The following is a 25,469-nucleotide window of genomic DNA, read 5'->3' on the forward strand; positions in this document are numbered from 1 at the left end:
ACTCAGATTTCACCAGTAGCTTGATATAATTATTTAGACTCATATAAAAGTGTCAGAATTCTAGAATGATATACTTTTGATATTCTCTCACCTAAGTCCTCTCCATTTTGGCAAATGGCTACTGTGTTCTTCCAGATGCTCTGGTCCTAAAGCACGCATCACCTATGATTCGTTCATTTTCATTCACACTGCACACTCAATCCCATCAGCATCTCCTACCAGATCCAGAATCTGACCTCTTCCCAACATCATCTCTACCACCTAGGTTCACACCTCTATCATCTCCCCTCTACTTTTTTTGCTATAGCTCCTTAACTAGTGTCTGTCTCCCTCTTTGTTTCTCTTAATTTTATTCTCAACATAGTTGCCAGAGGGACACTTTTAAAATGTGAGTTAGATCATGTCACTCCTCAAATTTATTCTCAAAACCCTTTAAAATGCAAATCAGGCACTTCATACCTTTGATTCAATCTCCAGTGACTCCTTATCTCAATAAGCGCAAAATCTCAAATCTTGGCCCCCATTAGCATCTCTTGACATCCTCTCCTACCACTGTTCCCTTGTTCACTTGCTCTAGCCACCGGCAATATATCAGATGTGCTCCATTTAGACCTAAGTGTCTTTCTCTTCTCAACACCACCACCCCCGCCAACCCCAGCCCCGCAAAGGTAGTGCTTGGCAAGTTTCCTCATCTCCTTCAAGTCTTTGCTCAAATATCATAGTCTCAATTAGGCTTACCTTGTTCACCCTATTTAAAATTTTAAATTACCCCATCTTCACGAAATACAGAGAAAATAAGGCAAGCCAGGTCCGTGGCCTCAGAGAATTTATAGTATGTCAAGGGAAAGTTCTGTTATGGCTGATTGTCAACTAGAGTGCTCAGAGAGATTTCGGCAAGGTCCCTTCAGGCAGAAAAGTAAATGGCATGATTCCAGCTGAACATCACTTAGAAAATTAAAGAGAAACACTGAAGCTTTTCTACCTTTTCACTAGCATTACATTTTTTTTTTTTTTTACAGAGTAGTGGGTAGTGGGCTAGGGTGGGTGTTTTTTGTTTTGTTTCTAAATTTTAAGTGTTTCCTCTTTTGGTTATTTGTTCAAACTTTTACTTTTTCACAGAGGTCCGAATAGGACAAAGTGAGTAAGTATTTTTCAGTGATCTAGTCCCTTACTTTCAAACTAGACAGTAGTAAAAGCATTGTAAATATACTTTAAATTAGATTTACTAATTACCTGTATCTCAGATATGTTCTTCAAACTTTAGAACATAATAACTTAAGCAGATTAAACTACATAATAATGAATGCTTTCTAAATGTATTAAGATACATACACTTTTATTCATTGTAGCTATCCAATATCAAAGATCAAATACACTTTGAAATGAGTTTTTTACATGACATGGTAAGTACAAAACATACTGCACTTGAACTAATGAGTGGTAAATTTCTGCTGGAGGAAAGTCATTTCAATAAAGCAACACCTCTCAGTTATTCTATCATTTATTTTACTTTAAGTTCCGGGATACATGTGTAGAACGTGCGTATTTGTTACATAGGTATATGTGTGCTGTGGTGGTTTGCTATACCTATTGATATGTAGTTCCCCCGTCTCACTGCCAGTCCTGCAACAGACCCTGGTGTGTGTTGTTCCCCTCCCTGTGTCCATGTGTTCTCATTGTTCAGCTCCCACTTATGAGTGAGAACATGCAATGTTTGGCTTTCTGTTTCTGTGTTAGTTTTCAGAGGATGATAGATTCCAGCTTTATCCATGTCTCTGCAAAGGACATGATCTCATTCCTTTTTATGGCTGCATAGTATTTGATAGTGTATCTGTACCACATTTTCTTTATCCAGTCTATCATTGATAGGCAATTGGGTTGGTACCATGACTTCACTATTGTAAATTGTGCTTCAGTAAACATACATGTGCATGTATCTTTATATTAGAATGATTTATAGTCCTTTGGATATATACCCAGTAATGGGATTGCTGGGTCAAATAGTATTTCTGGTTCTAGATCCTGGAGAAATTGCCATACTGTCTTCCACAATGGTTGAGCTAATTTACATTCCCACCAATAAAGTAAAAGCATTTCTATTGCTACACAGCCTTGCCAGCCTCTCTGTCATTTCTTGAATTTTTAATAATTGCCCATTCTGACTGGCATGAGATGGTATCTCATTGTAGTTTTAATTTGCATTTCTCTCATGATCAGCGATGTTGAAATTTTATTTTTCCTATGTTTTTTGGCCACGTAAATGTCTTCTTTAAAGAAATGTCTGTTCATATCCTTTACCCACTTTTGGATGAGGTTATTTGTATTTTTCTTGTAAATTTGCTTAAGTTCCTTGAAAATTCTGGATATTAGACCCTTGTCAGATGGGTAGATTGCTAAAATTTTCTTCTATTCTCTAGGTTGTCTGTTCACTCTGATGATAGTTTCTTTTGCTGTGCAGAAACTCTGTAGTTTATTTAGATCCCATTTGTCAATTGCGGCTTTTGTTGCAATTGCTTTGCTGTTTTCATCATGAAGTCTTTGCCCATGCGCTCATGTCCTGAATGGTGTTGCTTAGGTTTGCTTCTAGGGTTCGTATGGTTTTAGGTCTTATGTTTAAGTCTTTAATCCATCTTGAGTTAATTCTTGTATAAGGTGTAAGGAAGGGGTTCAGTTTCAGTTTTCTGCATATGGTTAGCCAATTTTTCCAGCACCATTTATTGAATAGGAGATCCTGTCCCCATGGCTTGTTTTTATCAGGTTTGTCAAAGATCAGATGGTTGTAGATGTGTAGTATTATTGCTGAGGTCTCTGTTCTGTTCCATTGGTCGGTATGTCTGTTTTGGTACTACTACCATGCTGTTTCAGTTACTGCAGCCTTTAGTATAGTTTGAAGTTAGGTAGCATGATGCCTACAGCATGATGCCTTTATTCTTTTTGCTTAGAATTGTCTTGGCTATAGGAGCTCTTCTGTGATTTCATATGAAATTTAAAGTAGTTTTTTTCTTAATTCTGTGAAGACTGTCAATGGTAGTTTGGTGGGAATAGTATTGAATCTATAAATTACTTAGGGCAGTGTGGTTATTTTCACAGTATTGATTCTGTCTATCCATGAGGATGGAATGTTTTTCCATTTCTTTATGTCCTCTCTAATTTCCTTGAGCAGTGGCTTCTAGTTTTCCTTGAAGAGGTCCTTCACGTCCCTTGTTAACTGTATCCCTAGGTATTTTATTCTCTTTGTAGTTATTGTGAATGGGAATCCATTCATGATTTCGCTCTCTGCTTGTCTACTGTTGGCATAAAAAGTGCTTGTCATTTTATACCTCTTAATTATTAGAATTGGCTATGTGAGTACTTTTACATAAAAGAGTAGTTACAAGACAATCTCATAGTCCATAAATAAGCATAGCCAAATTATAAGTAATCTCCTGATATAAAAGATGATTACTCATTAATTTAAAGATGCTTTTTTTCTCTCCTAGTTACATTTATTTATTTATTTATGAGACAGAGTTTTGCTCTTTTTGCCCAGACTGGAGGTTATATTTACATATTAGTTTGCAATTTTATAATCGACAAAGACCTTAGGAAAAACTGAATTAATTTTTTTTGTTGTTGAAGGACACTACTGTTGATGCAAGGAAAACTAAAGTTTTGTTTTGATTACTTCGGAAATGTTTAAATTTATAAAAAAATATAGCTAATTACAATTTGAAAATGTTGAAGCTTTTAGTGAGTCAAATGTAACATTATCCTATGGCATTTTAAAATTTCATTTGTTTTCTTTCATTCATATGTGCATTCTGCCAATTAAACACACTCTGCTTCTTGCTTTCTATTAAAAAAAAAACTATTTTTTGATGTTTCACAAGTGTTACTATTTTCTAATCTGCATGTTCAGAAATTGCTGCAATTGTGCAGCAATTTGGAGCTGTGCTTGTCACATAATCAGTATTCAGTAGAAGTTAACTTTCATGTGTTTCTAAAATACTTTGTATACCTCTAATCATTTTATATTGTAATCATCTCTTGAAATGTATTTGTCTTCTCTAGACTGTGAGTTCCTCCTGCTGGGGAATGTCTTTTCTTTTTGTTTACAACCCCAGTGCTTTGTATAGTACATAAAACAATATTTTTGACCAGGTGGACAGAATTCATTAAAAAACATGTTAGATGGTATAGGACCTGTTAAATATCCAAGAAATGTCTTGTTTTGCTTTGTCTTCATTCTTTCTAATTGGTTGTAAGTTTAATAATGCTGATGTTGTAAGGGTTTTTTTGTTTGTTTGTTTGTTTGTTTCTTTCTTTCTTTCTTTCTTTCTTTCTTTCTTTCTTTCTTTCTTTCTTTCTTTCATTAGAAACCAGAGCACCAATTGCTGTGAGGGGTTGCATTAGTTCATTTTCACACTGCTATAAAGAATAACTGAGACTGGGTGATTAATGAAGGAAAGAGATTTAATTGACTCACAGTTCCACATGTCTGGGGAGGCCTCAGGAAACTTACAATCATGGCAGAAGATGAAGGGGAAGCAGGCACTTTCTTCACAAGGTGGCAAGAGAGAGAGTGAGAGAGAGAAAGAAAAAGAGAGTGAGAGAGAGCAGAGCAAACTGCCACTTTTAAACTACCACTCTCTCACTATCACAAGAACAGCATGGGGAAATTGACCCCATGATCCAGTCAGCTCCCACATGGCCCCTCCCTCCGCATGTGGGGATTCTAGTTCAATAGGAGATTTGAGTGGGGATACAGAGCCAAAGCATATCAGGGTTATCTCTGAATTCCCAATTATGCAAACACCCAAAGGTAAGAAAAGTCTGTCTCATCTACTTGTAACTTTTCTGAATTGTTACCATGAACCCCAGGTGGCCACACAGCTGGGTAACCACTGAATTCCCCTGCTTCTACTGTCTAAGGAAACCTTTGGTTGTCTCTTCTTTTAGACACAAAAGTAACCATTACAAAACTTAGATAATATAATTTTATACCTAAATTTTCAGATATAGTATTTTTGATATTTTAAAAGCTTCCGTTATTGAGAATCAGTTGCAGATTTGTCTGTTGTTTAGAAGAATGTTAAAAAACTGAATCCAAATGTCTGTTTGTCTCTTAATAGTAATTCTCTTTTGCAACCCCCTTTGTGGAAGGAATATTTTAATTTACAGGAGCATAAATTTCAAAGTAATTAAATTAACATTTCTACTGTGGTTTTGTAAAGCACTGTAAGAAAAGCCTCAGAAAATGGTCTTATAATTTATACTACTAGCTCTTTCCTCTAGTCAAATTATAATTCTTTGGAGATAATAAAATATGCCTGCCTACTCTCTCCTGTCAATTCAACTTGACATTGATTTTTATTATCTTTAAAAGACTTCACTTTCTTTAGATTGATGATTGTATTTTTTTTAAAACTTAGTATTATCTTATCGCCCCATCCCAACATCACCCCATTCTAAGTATAGGCCTGGATTTGTTGTTTAAAGCCATTGTATTTTCTTCTAAATGTAGAATTGATTCAAAACAGTCACAGTTTGAAACATTTTAATTCCATACCATGGATATTCTGTGTGTTGAATATTTTATGGCTAAACTTTTTCTAGGCTAGAAGAAAACACTAGGTAGTTTTATACTGTAAGGCTCTACAGTTGAAAGTACTTGTTTTTCAAAAAGAATGTTTTTACTTTTTAAAGCCCAAAAAGCTACTTTAAAAGTTTAAGAAATTAGTTTTATTATTAGAAAACAAAACATTGAGTTTATGTTGCTAAAGATTGCACAATCCTATTCCTAGTTCTTACATTCATTTTGTATTTTGCAGTCTATATTATGGTGGGATTTAGGTAGAGGTGGAGATTAAAAATTATAACATACTTTAGTATAATACTTTAGTATAAATAGTACTTTAAATAATGTATTTATTTAAGGGAAAACTATATAATTTACATGTTGTGTACATCCAAATATAGAAAATTTCTTGAAAATAAACTGGTTTTGGCTGGGCACGGTGGCTCAAGCCTGTAATCCCAGCACATTGGGAGGCCAAGGCGGGTGGATCACGAGGTCAGGAGATCGAGACCATCCTGGTCAACATGGTGAAACCCTGTCTCTACTAAAAATACAAAAAAAATTAGCTGGGCATGGTGGTGCATGCCTGTAATCCCAGCTACTCAGGAGGCTGAGGCAGGAGAATTGCTTGAACCCAGGAGGCGGAGGTTGCAGTGAGCCGAGATCGCACCATTGCACTCCAGCCTGGGTAACAAGAGTGAAACTCCGTCTCAAAAAAAAAAAGAAAAAGAAAAAGAAAAAGAAAATAAACTGGTTTTAAAAATTTAAGATTTTATTACATTATCTCTAATATTAACATTATCAAAAAATTAACCTTTTAGAACCACATTTTACTTGCTTATAATGGGCAGAGAAAGGGCATTTCAAATAGGAATGAGTATAATAAGGGAATTTTCTTCCCACCATCGTGGCTTCTAGAACATCAACCTGAACTCGAATTCTCTTGTACATTTCCTGTTATAAAACAGGAAAAGAAAGCTGCCTTCCATACCGCTTTCTCCCATCTACAGTGGACCACCAATTACCTACAGCCTCTTTTGTTTCATTTCCGATGAGTTGTTGTGAATAGGAAAAAAACATTTGTGGAAGAAGAGTAAAAGTTGTGTGGATTTTACTCACTACTTATCTCGATGACGGACAGGAAAGAAAAAAGGAACAAAGAACCTACCTAGAGATATTGAGAAAGACATTCTTTCTATTTGAGGAGGAGAATTGACACCAACTTGTGGTGTATCTTCTTAAATTCATGAATGAAAAAGATATATCTAAACTTATTTGTAAAAAGAGAGCAGCTAAGAGGATGGATTTGAAGAAAAACAAACCATTGAGATAATTTTATTTCTTTTTTCTCCAATCTTTTACAGAACTTTTATAGAAAAGTTGAAAGAATGGTACAATAAATACTCATTACCTCCTTTTCTGAATTCATATTTAAATATTTGACACAATTGGCTTTCTGTATATGTCATGTGTGTATGTATATTTTGCTGTATTATTTGACTTTTTGAAAGTAAATTGCTCAGCCTGGGCAACACAGTGAAACCCCGTTTCCATTAAAATACAAAAAGTCTCAGTTATTCAAGAGGCTGGTGCAGGAGAATCACTGGAACCTGGAAGGCAGAAGTTGCAGTTAGCCGAGATCGCACAACTGCACTACAGCCTGGGCAACAGAGCAAGCAAGACTCCATCTCAAAAAAAAAAAGGAAAGATGAAAAGTAAATTTACTGGTATTATGTGACTTAACTCCTAGAATTTCCACAATTATGTTTTTAGAGCGTTATATTTAACACAAACAAGAAATTTAACATTAATACAATACTATCATCTACTATATAATCCACAAACAATTTTTTCCAGTTGTCCCAATATAGTCATTGTTTTTTCAAGAAGGACTGACCAAGGATCATACATTATCTTCTTTAAAGTCTTTTTGCCTGTTTCTGTCTCTCATGAGAATGACATTTTATAATGTCCAGGTCAGTTGACCTGTAGAATATTCCACAGTCGCAACCTTTCCAATTTGTTTCCCTCATGATTAGATTTGGGTAAAACATTTTTGTCAGGAACATCATGTAGTAGATGCTGTATCCTTCCTGTTGCATCAAGAGGTCCAGCTACTATCAATGTACTCATTTGTATGACTAAATTGGATCACTTGGTTAAAACGTTACATTGCACAGAAACACTGAACTTTTTGTAATTAAGAGAAATCCATGGGAACATATTATTTATAATGTACTCAATCCATCCTTTATTGTTCCCCAGATAGTTAAGCACCATATTTGTGACAACCAAAGCTTATAGTTTATTTAATAATATAGACAACTGATCAGCAAAACCAGCATCTTGTGAGAAAGGTGTTATAGTTCTCACAACTATAGAGGAGGATGCTGTAGAAACACATGGAAAAGAGCTTTTTTTTTTTTTTTTTTTTTTTGAGATGGAATTTTGCTCCTGTTGCCCAGGTTGGAGTACAATGGCACAATCTTGGCTCACTGCAACCTCCACCTCCCAAGTTCCAGTGATTCTCCTGCCTCAGCCTCCCAAGTAGCTGGGATTACAGGCATGTGCCAACATGCCCAGCTAATTTTGTATTTTTAGTAGAGAAGAGGTTTCACCATGTTGCAGGCTGGTCTTGAACACTCCATCTCAGGTGATCTGCCCACCTCGGCCTCCCAATGCTGAGATTACAGGCATGAACCATTGCACGCGACCTGGAAAAGAGCTTTAACTGGACCTTAAAGAGTCAGGGAAGACACCCTAGAGGAAGTTATGTAACTTCTTAGGACATTTTGTTTAAGCAAAATGATAAACAATTAGGATAGCATGATATAAGGCTATTTTTTTGGGTTTTGCAATACTTATTTTTTCAATAAATTTTATATGATTTAATAACATGCTTCTTTTGATTTTTTTTTTTTTTTCTGGATTATGGCAGAATTTTTTTTTTTTTCTTTTACTCTATTTTTCTTTTCTTTCCAACTTTTAGGTTTGAGATTACATGTGAAGTTTTGTTCCTTGGGGAAATTGCATGTCACGGGGTTTTAATGTACAGATAATTTTGTCAACCAGGAAATCAACAGAGTACCTGATAGGTTGTTATTCAGTGCTCACCACCCCTCCCACCTTGCACCCTCAAGAAGGCACTGCTGTCCGTTGTTCTCTTCTTTGTATTTATATGTACTCAGTGTTTAGCTCCCACTTAGAAGAGAAAGTATGCAGTGTTTGGTTTTCTCTTCCTGCATTAAGTCTCTTCGAATAATGGCCTCCAGTGCCATCCATGTTGCTGCAAAGAACAAGATTTTATTATTTTTATGACTGCATAGTATTTTGTCGTATATGTGCACTGCATTTTCTTTTTCTGGTCCGCCATTAATGGGCATCTAGGTTGATTCCACGTATTTGCTATTGTGAATAGTGGACAATAAGAGCTAATTTTAAGCAGAAAGAATCCTGTGATCCTCCCATACACAGCTTGGATCCTCACACTTAAAATATTAAGGTTCTGTTTCATCTTCAGCAAATAAGCTTGGCTAAAAATAGCAGCTAGAGGGCCATCTGCAATTCTAGTGAGAAACATTTTGTAAGAAAAAGGTAATCAAGTACATAAGAGATTCTAAAATGTGGACACTGGGTGAAGACTTCAGCTCTCAGAAGGGCCCAGAATGTCTCAAGACCTTTAATAATAAGGATGAACACCATTCCTTTAATGTCTACATTGATTATATCATTTAATCCGTAGCATCAGAAAAGTTATTGTCGTCACAATTCTTTATTTTCCAAGTTTATAATTCAGGAAAGTAGGAATAAAAATAAAAAATCAGGAGGCTTAGGTTTCTGATTCCAATTTTTTTAAGTAATTGCTTCTTATTCTTAAGCAAATCATCTGAACTTCCTATTCCCATTATTAATTGGTCAAATATGATGAATACAGATTTTACTAATATTCTGTCAATTATTTTATGGATTGAATAACAAACCTATGAGAATCATATTAAGAATTATAAAGTTTTCCAGAAATATGACTTATTAATTCACTGTTTATTCTCAAAGCCTCCAGTTAACTCTCAAGGCACAAACACATAATTAAGTTTCTAATAAAAAGGTAACAATTTTATCTACATCTAATCAGGTAATCATCTCTAAAAGAAACATCTCTCTTTTGCTGAAAGAGAGATGTTTAGGCCTGTGCTTTGCCTTGGATTTAGAAGTGACAGACTCTTTTTTTTCATAATGAAATTGTTGAATAGTAGCTTTGTGGCAAGATATAACTCCATAAAACTCCCCAGCTCTTCAAAATGTTAGTTGTATGAACATTGGGAATTCCCACAATATCAGCATCACTAGATTTAGTTTTAAGCACAATCATAAATCAGTACTAAAAATAAATAATCTTTTTGGTTGATTTGTTTTCTTCCTCATTAGCGAAATGATTTTAGCATTGCTTAACTGAAGAAATTATTATTTTTTAAAAATTTAAATATAATGGTTCTAATCATCCAATTTATTTATGCTTAAGGAAGCGTAATCAATTAACCTAGCAGAATAAATAGAAACCTTTCCATCCTAATAAGCTAAAAATATTTTCAATTGTATATACTGTTCTTGGTAAGAACTAGTTAAGGTGTTTATTAACTATATTTGTTCCAGATCTGAAAACTTTACTTTAACATAGCAACAGTTCTGTAATTGTTTTTCTATTTTCCTGGCCTATTTGGGGGGCAGGATCTCATTCTTTCACTCAAGCTGGAGGGCAGTGGATGACCACAGTTTTGACTGAGGCTTGGGTGATCCTCCCACCTCAGCCTCCCAAGTAGCTGGGACTACAGGTATCCACCACTACACCCTGCTAATTTTTATATTTTTTGTAAAGATGGAGTTTTGTCATGTTGCCCAGGCTGGTCTTGAACTCCTAGGCTCAAGCATTCTGTCCGCCTTTGACTCCCAAAGTGCTAGGATTATAGGCCTAAGTCACTGTACCTGGTGTTTTTCTGGCCTACTTTGTTCTGCTGTCTCTAGTAAATAAAGTGATAAAGTTAGAAAACTACTAGACTCTAATGGAATTCGGCTAGGTTTTCCATAATAGTTATTTATATGGCTTTCCAAGATAGACAATAATGACAAATCATATAAAGAAGATTTTAAAAGCATTTGAACAGAAATATGGCTGAACTAAACCATTTTGCCTATCTTGATATGTACAATTTAAGGAATTGCCAATTTATTCTGTCTATCACCACAATGTAATATTACATTTTTTTTTTTGTTTATTTTTAAGACAGAGCTTTGCTCTGTCACCCAGGTTGGAGTGCAGTAGGATGATCTCAGTTCACTATAACCTTCACCTGCAGGGTTTAAGTGATTCTCCTGTGTCAGCCTCCCGAATAGTTGGGATTACAGGCCCGTGCCACCATGCCCAGCTAATTTTTTTGTATTTTTAATAGAGAAAGGGTTTCACCATGTTGGCCAGGCTGGTCTCAAACTCCTGACCTAAAGTAGTCTACTTTCCTTGGCCTCCTAAAGTATTGGGATTACAGGCATGAGCCACTGCTCACAGCCTGCAATTTAAAGATCTCCTATAGTTAGTTACTTGCTAATTTAAAAATCCAATACATGGAACTTTTAAGATGTTAATTATTTTTTGCATTTAAATATTATCTCACATTATTGTCACTAAGCCTGTGGGATAATTGTCTCTAGAATATCTGGAAAACCCGTATTCTGCTTAAAATGCAATACATTTATTCAGGAGAATGTAAAAAAGAGAGCCTAATAAATATTCTTTTTTTCTAAAATTGCTATAGTTAAGAAAACCAAATGAAAAAGAAATAAATATGACATGGGTATGTGTATGTGCACATGTACATATTTATATTTATACTCATATTCTGTTTTGTTCAGTACCCGGCACATAATAGGTACCCAATAAATATTTTTAGCATGAATCTACCAAAATTTTATGGAATATGTCTTGCTTCATGCAGTGTCTATTATACGGTTTTTATAATCTAGATCTAAAAAATTACCTTCTCTTTTAATTCTAAGTCTGTTCATGTATAATTCAAAATTTTCTTTCTCACTGTGATGAATTTATCTTTTCATGGATGCCAGAGGTAATGACTCTATGAGAATGATAAAGTGACGAAAATAAATATATCCGGGTAACTCATGTCTGGTATTTCCATGATGACTTTTCTTTACTCTTCAGCTGCTCTACTCCGTTCCACATCATCCAGCTCCTTTAAGAAGAACTTTCAAAAGGTGTGTGTGTGTGTGTGTGTGTGTGTGTGTGTGTGTGTGAATGAAAACAAACAGGAGGAGTTACCTGTTTTATCAGAGAATAAGAAAATTTGGAGCTAGAAATGAGCCCAGAAAACTTTGTTTTAACAAAACCTCTGAGTTTAATCATTGTATTAAAAGGATAGTCAACACATTTTTGCCCATGAAAGCCTAGCTGTATCCTGTTTTAAGGGGGTTAGTATACAGATGCCCCTCATTCTGCAATGAGGTTATGTCCTCATTCACCTATTGTAAAGTGAGAAAATCATTAGTCAAACCACTGTAAATTTGACACCACCTATAATTGGTCACAGAAAGACATACAGGCAAGCATTTGTGGCCCCTCCCACTGTTCATGAAGTTGCTAAAAACATGGAGTACTTAGCTACCAGTTACAGTGACCAAGTTTTTAGAGAGCCAACTGGGAAATAGCATTGCCAGACCAAAAATATGCTTAGTAAACAATAAATAATCATTCACATATATATTATTACTATTTAACAATGAAAAGTAATAGCACTTTAATAGTAGTTAATAATAGGGCCAATCGTGTGAAAAAATGTAATATTATTTTCATGATGTTTCTGTCTTCTGATACAGACATTTATTTTAAAGCTTTTTAAGTCTTCACTGGATATTTAAATTTTTAGGCTATATTATTATGCATTTTTAAGTAAATATAAGAATTTTTTTGAAGGTAGATACAATGTAGTAGTTAAACCGATATTACCTTTATTAAGTAAAATAACTAGGGCATGTTTATATTTGCCTTTCCCTTCTTTTATTTTTAATAGAGGTAAAAATGAATATAGTCAAAAGTAAAATTTACTTTGACCCTCAGTTCTGCCCTCATTAAGCCCACATTATATTGATTTCTCGTGTCAGTCCAATGTGATGACACCAACCCAATATCCTCTCAAAAAAAAAAAAAAAAAAAAAGGTTTGAGCATAGAATACTTTCTATTTTACCACATAGCTTTACTAAACAGCTTTTTAGATGTGTAGATATTAGTTCCCAGCTCTGCAAAAGTACCCATCCACTTTGTATCTACATGCTTGTTTTGGTAGACCAGCTGTCTGTCAATCAAGTCCTCTGCATCTATGAAGTCATCATATATGTTGTCCATGTCCAAAATGTCCATCATTTTTAAACACTTAAAGTACATTAGATGTCAACATAAATTAAAACACTATCAGTGTTAATCGTTGTAAAACACATAATTTTACCTTATGAAATTGAGGTTGGATGCTGTTTTAGTCTACTTTATGTTGCTATCACAGAATACCACAGACTGATTACTTTCTAAAGAACAGAGATTTATTTCTTACAGTTCTGGGGGCTAGAAAGTCCAAGAGCATGCCAACAGGATCTGTCAAGGGTAATTCTGGCAGAAGGCAGGGGTCAAGAAAACAAGGATGGTAAAGAGTACATGAGAGAAAGAGAGGGCCAAACTTGTCCACTCCCTTGATAACAATAGTAATCCATTCATTAGGGCCAAGCCCTCATGAGCTAGTCACTTCTTAAAATTCCTCCCTCTCAACACTGTTGCATTGGGGGTTAAGTTTCCAACTTAAGAACTTTGAGGGACACATTCAAACCGGAGCAGATTCTAAACAAGTTACAGCTTTAGTAAATAAATGAGAAATTCCTGTTTAACTTGACTGCCCTTTTCTTGTGACATTTTTTGAAAACAGTCTTAACTCTCAAAAATGAGTTCTTTTTTCACTCTATGGCTTTTTGTCCTGAACTACACAGAACTTCAAATAACGCAGCCAGAGTCAGTTCATCTTTTCTAGGTTTCTTACATCTTCTTTAGAGATCATTAAACAGTTTTAGAGAAACATCATTTACATTTCTGTCTCTTAGTAATCTTTTTCTTTGTTCTCATCTGTCACGTATTTAAAAATCAAAGAGAGACATTCTTTTTGCTCCACACTTTGAAAATATGATTTTACAGAAGGCCAATATTTTAACATATTTTTACGGCCAGCCACAATGATAGGCATCTTGTCGGCATATGTCTCAAAGCACATATCTCCTTCCACTTCTAGAAAGTCAAAAAGCTCATTAAGTGCTTCTGCACATTTTGAGGAAACTGAAAAGTGACCAAACAATTTCATTATAAAACCGCAATATCACAGCTAAGCAAAGCACATACCTTTTTATTAATATTGTATAAAGATATATAGGACATTTAATAGGTAAGAACGGTTCATTTTCTCTTATAAGACATTTATAGACTGAACGGAATTTTCCGACATTTACATTTTCACCGTCTGTCAAATATGCAGATAGATAAGTAGAGTCTGCTTTAAATTTGGACAAGATGTTACATCTTTTATGTCATCTCAAGTTTCATTAAAATCTTCACAGCAATCAAGAAGATGACTTGAAACTCCATTTTGGAATTCAAAATACCCAAGAGCTAGAGAGAACATGGTTTTGCTGGCATGATTCAGCATATAATTTGATATATTATAGAACCATGTTCATTAATAAGATCTGAGAGAATCAGCTCTCCACTATAGGGGTCAACGTATTGGTCATCAAAATTTCCTCTTTTGTTTACCCTAAGGATATTTCAGTTGCAACTTTTGAATCAGAAAAAGATTAACTCAGGTGTGTTGAGCAATCAAGAGAACAGAATGATAATACATGCTTATTATTGTATACTCAAGCTAATTCAACAACTACCATATTCTTTTTCTTTCTTTCTTTCTTTCTTTCTTTCTTTTTCTTTTTCTTTTTTTTTTTTTTTTTTTTTTTTTTTTTTTTTTTTTTTTTTGAGACAAAGTCTCACTCTGTCACCAGGCTGGAGTGCAGTGACATGATCTCAGCTCACTGCAACCTCTGTCTCCTGGGTTCAAGTGATTCTCCTGCCTCAGCTGCCCAAGGAGCTGGGACTACAGGCACACACTACAACACCCAGCTGGTTTTTGTATTTTTAGTAGAGGCGGGGTTTCACCCAGGATGGTCTGGATCTCCTGACCTCAGGTGATCTGCCACCTTGGTCTCCCAAAGTGCTAGGATTACAGATGTGAGCCGTAACGCTGGGCCAACAACTGCCATTTTCAAAAGAGCATTGATTTTTTTGTGGGGGCTGGGGTGGGAGGAGATTAAAAAAATGGTTTTGATTGACTTACAAAAACTTGCCTGTCCCATCCTATGCTTGTGAGATCTAGGCTCCACAGGTATATTCATATTACCTTCTGTTCAGTCTCAAATTTATTTGTATTTATTTCTGTTTATTGTACAATACTCTCCTTTGACTTTCTCCTTCATCTAGATTCATGCATCCTATTTATTTTTAAAGTAACACACTTGTTTGGCCTTCTTTTTTTTTCAATATTGTAATGCTAGCTTTGGTATTATAGTCATACTCATTTTCATCACTTAACTATGAGAAAACATGGTCACTAAATTTACAATATAAAAACTAAAGTATAAAAATTTGATCTTGATACAAATCACTACAGTTAATTCACAGGCAAAATCAAAGAGGAACTCAGGATCACAAAGCTTGTGGGTTAAATACTCAAGTCACATCATCTAGAGTAATGCAGCAAAGTAATGCAGCAATGGTTGAACTGATACTGGCATCACAAATCTTGACTACCAATGTCGGTAGTCAGGAGAGAACTTGCAAAAGGCATTAAGAAAGATGGATAATTGATGCTTCATCCATTCAACACTAAAAATATTGTGGCTTTCAGCTTCCATTTTCTAGATGGTCCTGTGGATTTTGAACATTTCTTTCAACCTTCTGCATCCATCTCTGAAATCTGAGCCTTTTTATGTCTTAGAGAAGGGTTTCCCAGAAAGCAAAAATGTACTGCTAAAACTAAGACAGTACTGAGCAAACCTGGATAGTGGGTTGCCCTATCATTAATTCTATGTCAACTGCATACTAGTTGAATGATTGTGGGTAGTTGGTTGCCCTATCATTAATTCTATCTCTACTGCATGCTAGTTGAATGATTGTAGACAAATTATGTGTACTCTTTGCTTCAGTTTCTTCATCTGTAAGTTGGAGTTAATAGTATCTCATCACAGTGTTTTATAGAATTAAAATGAATACCTTACAAAAATAAATAAGCTCTTCTAAAAGAATCTGACATTTTGAAAATTATGTTAGTTATTACTGCTATCATTATTAATCATTTTATTTAACTTAGAAATGCTAAGGATAAAATTTTCTATTGGCCTAGTTTCCTTTCCTACCTTCATACATAACCCAGAGGCTCTTAAATTGTTTTCTTTCTATAGATTGGTCATTCCATTTCCTTTAAAAATTTCTGCTGGTTTCTTTCATTTGTTATGGTAGTTGCAAATCTGGTACATCAAATGTATTATTATTTTTTTAATTCATAGCAAGAAGATCACCAATAACTTAGAGTGTGCTAAGAATAATAACTGTGCTTCTGAAGCTGGAGATTTTGCTAAATAAGTTCCATTGAATCCAAAGGACAATTGTATTTTAATGTGTATGCTCTTAAGTGCACATGCTTGCTAGCATTTCTCTTTTACCAATTAAAGCGTGAAAATATTTAGATTGGTTTTTCAATTTGATGCAAACTTAAATGTTGTTGGTAGGTTGTTTGAGTTAATTTGCCCTACAAAGAAGTAAGAAATATAATCATATTGTTCTTCTTTCTGAGTTACCCAACTATGATATGTTCTGCAAAGGAAATCTTGATTTCTTTAGATCATTAAGCCCTTTAATTTCCCAAGAGCTTGTGAGGTGACCTCTGTGTCTCATGACCTGGTTTTCAAGAGTTAGATCAATGCCAGAAACTTTTTTTTCAGAGAGTTCATGCCACATTTATCAGAAAATAGGCTTTTTGGAATCCTGCTGGCTTCGGTTTAATTTATGATTCAAATCAATGTTTTATACTCTTGGATATATTAGTAGTAAAGCGAACACTCATACATTTTCATTAAAGATACTCAGCTATATTACAAATATTTCAGAACATGATATGTTGAAGAAGCAATTTAAAACTCATATCATTGTGCTTTACCAAAACCAGTTCAACATTAAAATAATGCATTATTATGCAAACAGTAAAATGGGTTCTTGATAATTATTGGCAAGCAGTTGATAATTATTACAGGGTGATTGTTCAAGCAGTCTGAAAAATGCAACTCTCTAAAACTTTTTTTTTAAAGAAAAAAACCTATCTAGAAGCATTCACAATTAATTTGTATAGTTTGTATCCCATCTGGAAACACTTACATAGTTAAAAATGGAAATTATTTTAAGATCTATCTCTGTATCTCATTTGCTGACTTGCTTTTTTGACAATAAAGTTAGAAATATGAACATTTTCACATAAAGCCTTAGTGTACACAGATTATGACTATTTTTTTAAGCATAAGGCAAAAGTCACATTTCCCTGTTCCAGAAATGTGGCCTTAGTATCTATCATTAAATGTACCTCACGGCATATCTGAGGGTTTTACATAGACAGAGTCCCTCTCACCAGTGACAATCATTGTGTAAGCCATCCTGCTTTCCCGTTACTCCCCTTTCGAGGTATGTGAGTGCTCAGTGACAAAGAGAAAGCATATTGGGTAAGACAAAAATAAAGGGAAAATCAGAAGCTTCATGTAGCTTTTACAAAGTATTTGGTCTTTCAAATATGAATAGAAACTTCATACAAAGCCTGAAAAACAAAACTGTTTTTATAAAAATTTCTAGAGATGATAGATTCATTGAATTTTCTGAAACTATCTTCTGAGCAATAATTCTATCATTCTCTCTGATTTTTTTTCTCACATTTCCTTATCTTCCCTTAAGAAGCGAATTTCCTTGAAGTCTTTGATATTTTTGTTTATTGTTGTTTTTTAATGAGGTTTTCCAAGAGTCGTTTGTAAAAATTACACTCGTCTGTGGTACAGATCCTGAAAAATGTTTTAGTGTCGTTCTTTGTTTGCTATTTTATTTGTCCTTTTGTTCTAACTTAAGGAAAAGTTTACAGATGAAATAGTGTTTTTCTTGTTTTCTCATTTAGAAGCCATAAGTGTAGTTGTACAATAATCAAGATGTAATTCAGATTGAAAAGTTAAAATCTGCTTTCTTCCTCTATTTTCCTTGGATGCTTTGGGCACTTTTGTTTGTTTTCTCCCAGACAGGATCTGGGTCTGTCACCCAGGCTGGTGTGCAGTGGCATGGTCTTGGTTCACTGCAACCTCCACCTCCTGGGCTGAAGCCATCCTCCCACCTCAGCCTCCTGAGTAGCTGTGACTACAGGTGCCCACCACCCCATCCAGCTAATTTTGGTATTTCTTGTAGAGACAGGGTTTCACCATGTTGCCCAGGCTAGTCTCAAATTCCTAGACTCAAAGCAGTCTGCCCATTTCGGCCTCCCAAAGTTCTGAGACTATAGAAATGAGCCACCACTCCTGGCCACTATAGGAATTTTTATAGGCTTAATTTATAAGTACAACAAATATTTAATAATTTTTATTATTAATTCCTGGCCACTATAGGAATTTGTATAGGCTTAATTTATAAGTACAACAAATATTTAATAATAACGAAGCTGGAAATTTTATAAAGTGAAATTAGATAACTCATACTTGATTAGAATAGTTTTTGGTGTTCTTAGTTAAAATAACGTTAACATTTATTATTGTTATTATTTTTCGGATCCTCCCTATATCATTCATATAGGCTCTTTATTATTTAAATTAAAATTTCTATTGAAAATGAAAAATTCAGAATATATTCAGATAAAAAAAGAAAGAAATACTTGCTTTGTTACTTTCACATATATTATGGGAATTACTTATCACTATATCCTGAAGCCTCACCTATTTTACTGCTATGTGGATAAGGTTACCAATACTCAAAGAGATTTAGTACTTTGTTAAAAGTAACAATGACTAAGTTGAAGTGACGAGATTCAATTCAAGGCTTTAGACTCCAAGAATTAATCCAGAGTACTCTTATTTACATCTGTACTTTTGTCTTCATTTTTATAATTGACACTTTGACATTACAGGATATCATAAGGTATTATGATGTAACAACCTTCTTATTCTCTAGCTCTAATTTATTAAATATTTTACTCAACATTTTAGAGCTGGTGATTTAAGAGGAAGAGTCCTAAGTACTGTTTTGTGGGCAGCATGACACAGCTTGGAGTTTGAATCAAAATCTATTGTAGAAGAGAGAGATGATTAAAAAGAGGTTATTTATTCAATCAACAAATTAATTGTACAGCTACTCTATCCTACATATTTCTTCAGGAGCTGGAGGATTGGTGATCAGAAGTGATGAAACATCTTATTCTCTTAGAACTTTCTTTTAGTTGTTGGGGGGTGGGTGGCCAAAGAAAATAACTGTGAAAAATATTAAAATATACAGTTCAGGTAGGTGATAAGGAATAAGGAGAAAATAATGCAAGAAAAGCAATAGAGAGGAATCAGAATATGGAAAAGGTGCCTGTAATTTTAGATAGAATGACTCAGAGAAAACCCTCTGTGAGATGGTGACATTTGAATAAATAACAAAAGGCGGGTGGCAAGTAAACCATACAGATATCTTTTGGAAGAGTATTCCAGGCCAAAGGAACATCAGATGCAAAGACCTTGGGCCTGAAATACCCCTGACCCATTCAAAGAAGGCCAGTGGAGGTGGAATGAACTGAAGGAAGGGGAGAATAGGAAGTGGTGTCACAGGGGTGCAGATCTTAGGGCTGTGTAAGGTTTTTGTAGAGACTCAGCTTTATGTTCTTTGAGTGGGAGTCATTGGAGGCTTTGATTAGAGGAGTGATGTCCTGTGACTTATATTTAAAAAGAATCTCTTTGCTCTGCTAAATATAGAGAAGTGGGATTAGGACCAAAGTAGGGAGATCAGTTAAGAGGCTCTTCAAAAACAATCAGATGGCTCCATCCAAGTTGGTGCGGTGGTGATAAGAACCTATCAGACTTAGAGGGTAAAGACCTATAAGATTTCCTGATGGATTAAATGCAGTGTGTGAAAAAAAAAATAGAGGAATCAATGTAACTCCTGAGTTTTTGGCCAGAACATTTTCAATAATTAAGTTGCTATTTGCTAAAATTAGGAAAACAGAAGGAAGAGCAGATTGGAGGCAGGAGGGCAGAATAGGATAAGATCAGAAGCTGTTTTGGATGTATAATATGTGATACCTTGATAAATATCCAAGGGGAGATTAAATGGGTGCTAAAGCTGTACTGGCATGAGTGGGTTCAACTCTAAGGCGTTTAGTCTAATAGAAGTGGGATTATAATCATTCAAAACCAAATATGTTTAAGGCTTTGTTTTTAATGTCAAGCACAGTACTAGGTGCTAGGATGTAATATTAATAAAATTGTTATAACTCCTGCTTTTAAGGTACCTAATGGTATATAGTTTGTGTTATAGATGATTGAGTTATGTAGTGTTCATAAACATGCAATCTCAGAAATAGGAATCCTTGTTGCATTATCACATTGGTACAACTATACTCAGGAGTTTAATTCAATTGGCCATCCTCTACAAAGGAGTTTGTTTTTTCTACCCACGGATCCCCTTCCAAAAGTTCTACGATGGCAGACTGTTAATTAAAAACAAGGTTCTTCATATTTACATCTGTTATTTACATTTAATGTCCACTTGATGTGGTTCGACTGTGTCCCAATCCAAATATCACCTTGAATTACAATAATCCCCACGTGTCAAGGGTGGAGGCAGGTGGATATAATTGAATCATGGGGCAGTTCCCCCATACTGTTCTCATGGTAGTGAATAAGTCTCATGAAATCTGATGGTTTTATAAATGGGAATTCCCCTGGACAAACTCTCTCTTGCTCTGCTGCCACGTAAGACATGTCTTTCTCCCCCTTTGCCTTCTGCCATGGTTGTGAAACCTCCAAGTGGAACTGTGAGTCCATTAAACCTCTTTCCTTTATAAATTACCCAGTCTTGGGTATGTCTTTATAAGCAGTGTGGACATGGACTAATTCACCATTGTTCTTTCCCTTTCAAGTTACTGCTAAAATTCAACTATTGAGTTGTATTTGATGAGTGCTGCCATCCCAGTGTCTTTGACATATAGGTGATGGTGTTGATGTTTTCCTGGCTGAACAGTCATACCTAAAAGGTGACTTATTTACTAGGCTTTTTTGGTCTGTGTTTGAGAGTTGCAAATTTTTGCCACTGACATTTCAAAATCTGATATTCTTCTCTTATTAACTCTGCATGGGGTTTTTGAAGAGCCTACTAGGGACTGAGTAAAATAAATATATTTCTAATAATGCACTTACCCACATAAAAGTGGCAGTTCTTTGATTTCTTTTCTCTTTTTTTCTTGTTTTGTTCTTTTTTTTTAAAAGGATGCTATAGGTCTTTTGTATACATTTGAGATGGTGTTATACCTACCATTTTTCCATTATGAAAGACTGCTGTGCTAAACGTTGGTGTTTGATACTCAATCACAGCATCTTTCCTTTGAGTCAAAGAAGAGAGCAAATAGCCCTCTATTTAGGGAACCAGGTAGCACTAACCACTCTCCACTCTCAAACATTCAAAGTAATTTCAACTGCCGCAAACCTAACGCTGCTTTTGTAGTATCCCCTGGAGAACAAAGCAGTGCAAGCAAAATTTCATGTGGTTTTCTTTCATGACTTGAGCTCCTTCTGAGAAATATATCAATAGTTATGCAGGAATATTTCAAAACTGTTTGATCGACAGTGTTCTAGTGGAGGTCTTCATCAAATAACAACTGTGAAGTTGTATCTGGCAGCATGAGGAGTTCTATGATTCAGATTACAGCATGGTGGCTCACTTCTAAGAATTTCCACTTCCAGAAAAAATCTTTGAAAGGATAAAGTTAAAAAAAAAAAAAAAAAAAAAAAAAAAAAGGAAGAAGAAAACCTGGATATATGTTTTTTTCAAATGTCTACCTTTAAAATTCTTTATTTTTTCAACTTTTATTTTAGATTCATGGGGTACATGTGCAGGTTTGACACATAGATGTATTGTGTGATGCTGAGGTTTGGGATATGAATGATCCCATCACCCAGGTATTGAGTGAGCATAGTGACAAATAGTTTTTCTACCATTACACCCCACCTTCCCTCCCTTCCACCTCTGGTAGTGCCTAGCTTCTATTGTGGCCACATTTATATCCGAGAATACTCAGTGTTTAGTTCCTGATTATAAGTGAGAACAGGCAGTGTTTGGAAAATCTGAATATTTATGTATGTGAAAATTGGACTTACTGTGAAGCCAACTAAATGTGGCAACTTCTATCCTAAAACAAAAGTCAGTCTGTATGATCTATATAGTTGAGAAAGGTATCAATTAGAAAGACAATTCTGTGTTGTCAACTCAAAATTTTTCCATGCACATATTTATACTTTTACCAATTTTGCATATATCCAGAAAATATCAATGCCATTGATTTCATCTTTTAAAATTTTACAAAAATGTTGTCATTTTGTGTAGATCCTTTTGATGTTTGCTTTTTAAAAATGAATACTAGATTTTTGTATATTATCCATGTTTGTGACTGTAAATATAGTATATTGATTTTCTACTACTCTTTAAAATGTCATTGTACAAATTCACCTTTTATCCATTCGTTTATCCATTCTGCTACTGAGAGAAGTTAGATATTTAGGGCTCGTCCAAAAACCTTGAAGGAAGAGAATTGACAGTCATAGACAATTTGTCAACTTTGCTTCAACATGTTTATATGCTTATTTGTTGGGCCTCTATAAATTCTAAAGTTTCACAGAAGCTTTATCTAGGGTAGGGACAAAATACCATAGGGTGGAAATAAGAGTTCTGAATCTTAGAACAAGGACATAAATGAAGTAGTTGACAACTAAGGAACATGGCAGACCTAGAGCTTACCGGACTATTTTAACAGAACCAAAACATATGTTTCAGTACAGAAGTTTTCATGAACTTTTTCTTGTTTCTTAGCTCTATTGCCTGCTATATGCCACTGTTTAGTATAGCAATTCTGAATATTTATTTTCTGTCAATGTATAACAGGCTCTATTCACACAAAACTTTTCAAAGATGAAACTTGCTGATCTCTTTAAGCCATTCAATATGAATATAAATCCAATGAATATCCTCATTCTTTTTGATCTGCCCACAAAATAAAGGGTACACATGTGTGGCTATTCATCAGAATTCACTGGAGATCTTTATGAAAATACATACTTATATGACACAACCTTGGAAATTATTATACAGGATTTTCAGGATAAAGGAATTGCATTTTTAATTTTAAAACCCTTAGATGATTCAAAAATAAATTGAGATAAAACTTCCCCAAGTGTAAAGATTAAAATTTTAGATAGTATTCCCTAGTGGAGATGATCTGAAAATTAGTCTAAAAAAGTGATAAAATTTAAAAAATAAAATGTTTTACCTTGAAATCTTTGGCCAGAATTCAGTCGATCTGCTTTAACTACTTATATTCTGAAAATGTTTGTAGCTAAGAAAGAAGCAAATACTATTGGCATCTCTGAATATCAAACTGATTTACACCTCACAGAAAAGAAAAAATGCTTTATCTGTGGAAGAGAAAACTCAAATTATTAAGTTACTTTATTCATTGTGGGTATAAAGGATATTTTGAGGATTATTACCATCATGCTTTCTGAATCCAGGCCCTTATAAAACATTGTAATTGGTTATGTATACACGCAACTTATGGCTTTTCTGTTGTGTTTCCAGCACAGTGATGCGGTCCATGACCTCCTTCTGGATGTGATCACGTGGGTTGGAATTTTGCTGTCCCTTGTTTGTCTCCTGATTTGCATCTTCACATTTTGCTTTTTCCGCGGGCTCCAGAGTGACCGTAACACCATCCACAAGAACCTCTGTATCAGTCTCTTTGTAGCAGAGCTGCTCTTCCTGATTGGGATCAACCGAACCGACCAGCCAGTAAGCAACCTACATTGACACTAGCAAAGAAGTTTTCCACTTCCAGCTTTTCAGTATCACCAATACTAAAAATACTTATGTTTGAAAGTATCATTTCTTCTAGTCATCTAAGATAGATACTAAATTTCTGGTCTTATTCAGTTTTCCATTTTTCATATTCCATTGTCATAAATAAGCAGCAGATTTTATGAATAAGGTGTGTATTTCATTTTAAAATAGATTTTTGTTTTTTAGAGCAGTAATTGCTTTACAGTAAAATTGAGCAGAAGCTACAGACATTTCTCACCTATCCCCTGCTCCTACACATACATAACTTCCTTCATTATCAGCATCCCCCACCAGAGCAGTACACTTGTGACAACTGATGAACCTACATAGATACGTCATTAGCACCCAAATTCTATAGTTTACATTAGGTTTCATGCTAGGTATTGTACATTCTCTGGGTTTGAACAAATGTATAATGGCACATAGCTACCCTTAGAGTACAATTTTTTCACTGCCCTATGCTGCTTCTGTTTATCCCTCCTTTCCCACTCATCTCTGGCAGCCACTTTTTTTTTTTTTTTTTTTTTTTTTTTTTTTTACTATCTCCGTGGTTTGGCTTTTCAGAATGTCGTATAATTGGATTCATATAGTATGTAGCTTTTTCAGACTGATTTCTCTCTTTCTGTCTCTCTCTTTCTTCTGTCTTTTTTCTTCTTCCTTTTGTTCTTTCCTTCCTTCTTGCTTGCTTGCTTTCTCTTGCCTGACTTCCTGCCTTCCTTTCCTTTCCTTCCTTCCCTCCCTTCTTTCTCTTTCTTTCCTCTTTCTTTCTTTCCTTTCTTTCTTTCTCTTTCTTCCTTCCTTTCTTTTCTTTCTTTCTTTCTTTTTCTTTCTTTTTTTCTTTCTTTCTTTCTGTCTTTTCTCTCTCTCTGTCTCTCTCTCTCTGTCTCTCTCTCTCTCTCTCTCTCTCTCTCTCTCTTTCTTTCTCTTTCGTCTCACTCTGTCACTCAGTTGCATGATCTTGGCTCGCTGCAATCACCATCTCCCAGGCTCAAGCAATCCTCCCACCACAGCCCCTGGAATAGCATGCACCACCATGCCCAGCTAACTTTTTGTATTTTTAATAGAGACAGGGTTTCGCCATGTTGCTCAGTCTGCTCTCAAAATCCTGGACTTATCCGATTCGCCTGTCTCAGCCTCCCAAAGTGCCAGGATTACAGACATGAGGCATCACACCTGGCCATGGCTTCTCTCAAATGGTCATATATATATTTGAATTTCCTTCATGCCTTTTTGTGACTTGATAGCTTATTTGTTTTGAGTTAAATAATAAATATTCCATTGTCTGATGTACCACCATTGTCTGATCTACTCACTTAACTGAAGAACACCTTGGCTGCTTCCCAAGATGTCAATTACGCTTTTTGTCAATTATGAAGAAAGCTGCTGTGAAATTCGTGTGCAGGTTTTTGTGTGGACATATGTTTTTAACTCTTTAGGATAAAACCAGGGAGCACAATTTGTGGGCCGCATGGTAAGAATGTATTTAGTTTTTAAAGAAACTGACAAATTGTCTTCCAAAGTTGCTGTACCATTTTGTGTTCCCATTACCAATAAATAAGATATACGTTTCTTCAGAAATTATTTCATAACTTGTCTTTCTAAGGAACTACATATTGTCATTATTTTTTTCTTTTGTTTTAACCACAGAGTTCAATGTTGAGGAAGCCTTG

The 25,469-nt window shown here is 35.0% G+C and overlaps 1 protein-coding gene across 32 annotated transcripts in view; it reads left to right on the forward strand.

Annotated features, from left to right (window-relative positions):
• ADGRL3 (adhesion G protein-coupled receptor L3) overlaps positions 1-25,469 on the forward strand; it is an 846,433-nt gene that overhangs the window by 729,693 nt on the left and 91,271 nt on the right. For all 32 annotated transcript variants that reach the window (XR_012516839.1, XM_074396184.1, XM_074396178.1 and 29 more), the window contains one exon: positions 23,542-23,751. Coding sequence is in view for 31 of the 32 variants with exons in the window: in XM_074396184.1 (XP_074252285.1) it covers positions 23,542-23,751 (210 nt within the window). In the remaining variant the exon portion in view is untranslated. The remainder of the gene's footprint in view (positions 1-23,541; positions 23,752-25,469) is intronic.

Source organism: Saimiri boliviensis, chromosome 3, assembly GCF_048565385.1.
Source record: "Saimiri boliviensis isolate mSaiBol1 chromosome 3, mSaiBol1.pri, whole genome shotgun sequence".
In the NCBI taxonomy this organism is placed as follows: domain Eukaryota; kingdom Metazoa; phylum Chordata; class Mammalia; order Primates; family Cebidae; genus Saimiri; species Saimiri boliviensis.